Source organism: Oncorhynchus tshawytscha, linkage group LG01 (assembly GCF_018296145.1).
Source record: "Oncorhynchus tshawytscha isolate Ot180627B linkage group LG01, Otsh_v2.0, whole genome shotgun sequence".
Taxonomy (NCBI): Eukaryota; Metazoa; Chordata; class Actinopteri; order Salmoniformes; family Salmonidae; genus Oncorhynchus; species Oncorhynchus tshawytscha.
Window position 1 is genome coordinate 27,200,143 of NC_056429.1, and position 4,791 is coordinate 27,204,933.

Genomic DNA, 4,791 nt, shown 5'->3' on the forward strand with positions numbered 1-4,791 from the left:
GGCAAAAAACCTCCTGTGGGAACGGGTTGCTGGGATTAATGGGTATCTACAAACCATAGGCTAATAGTTTAACACCATCTGCTCTAAAACAGTCATTCAAGAAGATCTACATGCATATTCTCATGAAACTGATTGTGATCAAATGATTGGCATGCAGATGCCATTTCGCCGGTAAAATGTGAATAATTATCATTCATGGTTGACAGCAATGATGGCCTATTTTGAGACGAGGTACAGTATCCCTAACTTGGAGAGTGGGGTTATTAAAAATAGTTTCTTCCACCACTGGCTGGAGTCTGGTGAACTTTCCTCCATTCCAGTAGCCCTCCTACCCCTCTTCTCCAGTGCTCTTGTTTCCCACAAAGATCACATTGCAGACAGAACAACTAATCTGATGAACATTCCCATTAGTTGAGCTTCTCTGTAGACATTGTGTTGTGATCTGACCTGTGTGATGTAGGCTGAGTCTGTCTTGAAGGAACATTATACCTGATGTTAAATAGCTGTTTAGTCCGCAATCACATGTATGAGTGTGTCTGTCTACTCTGTTGGGAAGTCCTGTTTAACCATCTGTGTCAGGGGCCGTTAATCACTTTGTGCTATGCAAAATAACAAATTGATTGATTGTGTCTCCAGACAACTTTCTGGGTGGTGAGGGAGATCCTTCATGCTCAGACCCTGAAGATCAGAGCTGAGGTACTCAGTCTGTACATCCGAACTGCCAAGGTAAGGAACACAACCCTGTACTCTGTTTATTCTCAACAGATTATTGTTTCATTTCCACATGAGTGGACAATAAACCTATAGTAATGCAAAAGTGTGTGTGTATACATCTCGAGTGTTTTCTGTTCCCAACAGAAACTGTGTGACATAAACAATCTGCATGCCGTGATGGCTGTGGTGTCGGGTCTACAAAGCGCTCCCATCTATAGACTCTCCAAGACGTGGGCGGTGAGTTACTGTGTGTCCATGCAATGGTCTTTCTCTAACCGCACGCTACAGAAAATGTGGTTGAACATGTGTTTGACGGTGTGTTGTAGAGCAGTGGCAGATGTAAATGGTCTTTATCTCACCAGTCAAAAGTCATTACATGGTCATTACTGGAATATGTAATGGTTTTGTGTATATGAAGCATCTGTGCAGAAACTTCAGCGAGAACATTGATTTAACGTGCACTGTCCCTGTAAAAATAAACTCTCATACATAAACTCACTCACTCGCCGCACACTGGTCACTCTCTCGCTTTATTTCTCTCACACTCTCGCTCACACTCTTTCTCTCTTACTCTCTTACGCACTCTCTCACTTTCTGGCAAGGCTGAAAACCAGACTTTGCTTGCCGGGTAATGCACGGTATTATATTGCACTCTGAAGTGACCGGAAAATTAATAAATTAGAGTGAATGAATTTGAATCACAACGAGGCCATTCCAGGGAAATGATCCCCAGTTCTCCCGCCACAACAATATTCCTGGCTCCAGACTGGATATTGTGCTTCTTACGTCCAGATTTGAGCTCTTTCCCCCCTCTTTTTAGCACTTTCTCACTTGGCTCTTGCTTTCATATGTTCCCACTTTTATTTAGTCTGTGAATGTTGAATTAATTCTCTGTATGTGTACAATAATTCAACTCTCTCTGTGTAGTTGTTGAGTCGGAAGGACAAAGCAACGTTTGAGAGGTTGGAGTACCTCATGGCCAAAGAAGACAACTACAAGCGTCTGAGAGACTACATACGCAGCCAGAGCATGAACTCCTGCATACCGTACCTGGGTAAGATGCAGACACTTTCCCGTCGCCATTCTCCCTGCCATTTTATGTAGAAGGACTGAGAAGCTCAGACTTTTTGAAAGGACTTTCTACTCTAAAATGAATGAAAATAAAAGTATACTGACACTATCTAAAATATCATTTCCACCTCTAGAAATGCAATTTGTGCATATTTTGGAGTTGAGAAATAAAGTATGAATGGAAAGCTAGGTTCCCCACGATTGCGTTAAGAATTGTTGTGCATTGACTGTTTGTGAGAATGCCATGGGGAGAGCGACAATCGCCACTTGAATGCGCCTTGAGAGAAATATTTATCTCGCATAGAACGCACAACAACAAGCCGACTAGGTAAATATATAATGGGGTTCTCTGTTTTTACAATTCATTACTCATTTGCAGAGGAGAAGTAAATGTGAATTTTCTTTCATGTTCCATATTTTTTTGCCGTGGCGCAGCGCCACAGCTAAATGACTGCAGCGGAAACACCATGTGCCGCTCATAGCTGGACAAACACATGAGTCATGGAGAAATCATTAAAAGTCACATGTTATTTATTTTTCCTCTGCTTCATCATTTTATATTTATTCCCCCTTTCTTTCTTTCCTTTTTCTCTTTGAGAGCTGGCAGCACAGACTGTCTTACTGAACACTAACAAGGCCCAGGAATCCCCTATGAACTACAGGGGGAAAACACATCCGTCTTCTCTCGATCTCTCTTTTTCTTTCTCTTCCCCACTCCCTCCCCCTCACTCCCACTCTCTGTGTGTGTGTTTGTTTGTTCTGTTTTTCATTTGAGGACTAGATGGAAGGTTTCTTATTTTATTAGCTCTAGTAAAACTCGTGATTCTCTGTAGTTCCTGTTGTGGTAGAAATGAATGGGGAAAGGCAGGAATTGGTGCTCTCTCTTACAATCACTCTACTCTCTGTATACAGTAGAAGCAGCCATACCCTGCGTGTGTGTGTGTGTGCGTACACAGAGTGGGGAGTGATTGATTGACTTCCCTCTCTGACTGGCATCTTAGTGATGACTGCACTGGTGTTTTAAGCTGTGTTTCTGCTCTGTTTCCAAACCGTGGTGTCCCTCAGTGGAGGGTGTGTGGTATGTTTTTGTTTTTACCGGAAGTACTCACAAGGATAGTAAAACGAGGAACATTTTGACAAGTGGGGACATTTCGCCGGTCCCCACAAGGAAAAGGGCTATGTTAGACTTAGGTTTAGGGTAGGTTAAGGGTTAGGGAAAATAAGATTTTGAATAGGAATCAATTGTTTGCTCCCAACAAGGACAGTAAAACAAACCAGTGTGTGGTGTTCCGTGGAACCCTGCTGCTATTAGAGAGAGAGGTTTATTCATCTGAGTGTGTGCAAATCAGAGATGTATAATACTCATAGTACAAACAGGCAAAAGGCTGCTCTGATTACAGGAGATTGCTTATTTGAGGTAGCTACCTTACAAAACCCAACAAGCAGTCAAATGCATCCATGGCAGTAGTCATGAGGGGCCTTTGCTCTATGTCAGTCCTTGTACTGGGAAAGGGATTTGGCAATGACTTCTGAGATGTGACAGTCCGGGATATTAGAAGAGGGAATGGGATATAAGAATTGAGTCATAGGGTAATCTTCAGTTGAAGTGCTGACTCCAGTGTGGCTCAGTTGGTAGAGCGTGGCGCTTGCAACGCCTGGATAGTGAGTTTGATTCTCGCGGGGAACAAAAAGTATGAAAAATGTATGTACTCAAAGGTGTGAGTCGCTCTGGATAAGAGCATCTGCTTAAATGGCTAAGCAGACTTTCTGTACCGGAAGAGGCACACACACGCTCCTGCGCACACACTGACCTGAGATTCACACTGTGGTCTGAGATTTTGAATAGGAATCAATGGTTTGGTCTCCATTTGGCCTGTTGACATAAGTAGATGAGTTGGTTGAATTCAATATGCTGTGTATGTGTCTAAAGGGACACACATATTCAAACCTAATTGGATTTAACCACTCTTTCACCCCTTTACGCTGCAGACATTACAGAATTGGCTGTTACAGAAGAGTCACCCATGTTCTGAGGCAAATCCCTGGCTGCACAGAATAGTGCCAGGGCCATTGGCGAGGTGTCTGTGTGGTGCAGTAGGGTTGGAGCTGGGCTGTGGAGGAACCAATGTAATGGAAATATGAGGGCAAAGTGTCAGATGAGAGAACTAGGCCAAGTTGCTATCCAACTTTCCAAACCAACTCTCTTCAATTTCCCTCTGTTTCCATGACCTACAGCCACAGTATTGGAGCCAGAGATACAGCAGCGGTGTGCGTGTGCATGCCTATATATTGTGTGTGTGTGTGCATTCGCTCATCATCCTTGCAGTGCTAGCTGTGTTGTGCGTGTGTGTGTGTAAAGACTAATGGCTCCTTAGGGACCTGGGTCAGAGGAGAATCATAACTTTAGGACGTATCTTAGTAAAACTGAAAGCTTAGCATTTTAACACGGAAAGTATGTCCCCCGCCCTGTCTGTTTTCATTCCCTGCTCCCCTCCCCTTTTTCTTTTTTGTGTTTTTGCCTTTTTGTCTTCAATCCATTTCTCTGTTGATCACTCTCCTTTTATCTCTCTCGTCTCCCCTCTACTTCAGTATCATCTTTCCCTGTCCTCTCTTTCCTTCTCCACTTTCACCTTTTTGTTGTCCTGACTCCAGGCTCGCTCTCTCAACTACAGAAATGTGGTTCTCATTGTTCCTCCTCCCCGTTCCTCCGCTCTCCCCCTCTTCTCCTCCTCTACTCTCCAAGGCTGCATTCTTTCATTATGAACTCCTTCATAATGCGACGTTTCATAAGACTCATCATCCTCCATATTTACTACCTCTTTGTTCCTGATAGCTCCTTCATACAGCGGTATAATCAAACGTATAATGTTTACGCCAGCTGTGACAAAGCAGACTTACTAGTTTGACTAACTGTCCTGGAATATGTTACTTTGTTTGTTGGCCATGGGGTGGTTGGGTGAGAAATGGAGAGCGAGATGGTGTGAATGAGAAGTCTTGAGAGCAAAG

At 43.5% G+C, this 4,791-nt stretch overlaps 1 protein-coding gene across 8 annotated transcripts in view; it reads left to right on the forward strand.

The window, feature by feature from the left end:
- LOC112248629 (ras-specific guanine nucleotide-releasing factor RalGPS2) overlaps positions 1 to 4,791 on the forward strand; it is a 153,720-nt gene that overhangs the window by 84,516 nt on the left and 64,413 nt on the right. For all 8 annotated transcript variants that reach the window (XM_042319762.1, XM_042319752.1, XM_042319753.1 and 5 more), the window contains 3 exons: positions 637 to 726; positions 859 to 951; positions 1,642 to 1,768. In XM_042319762.1, the coding sequence (XP_042175696.1) occupies positions 637 to 726; positions 859 to 951; positions 1,642 to 1,768 (310 nt within the window). The remainder of the gene's footprint in view (positions 1 to 636; positions 727 to 858; positions 952 to 1,641; positions 1,769 to 4,791) is intronic.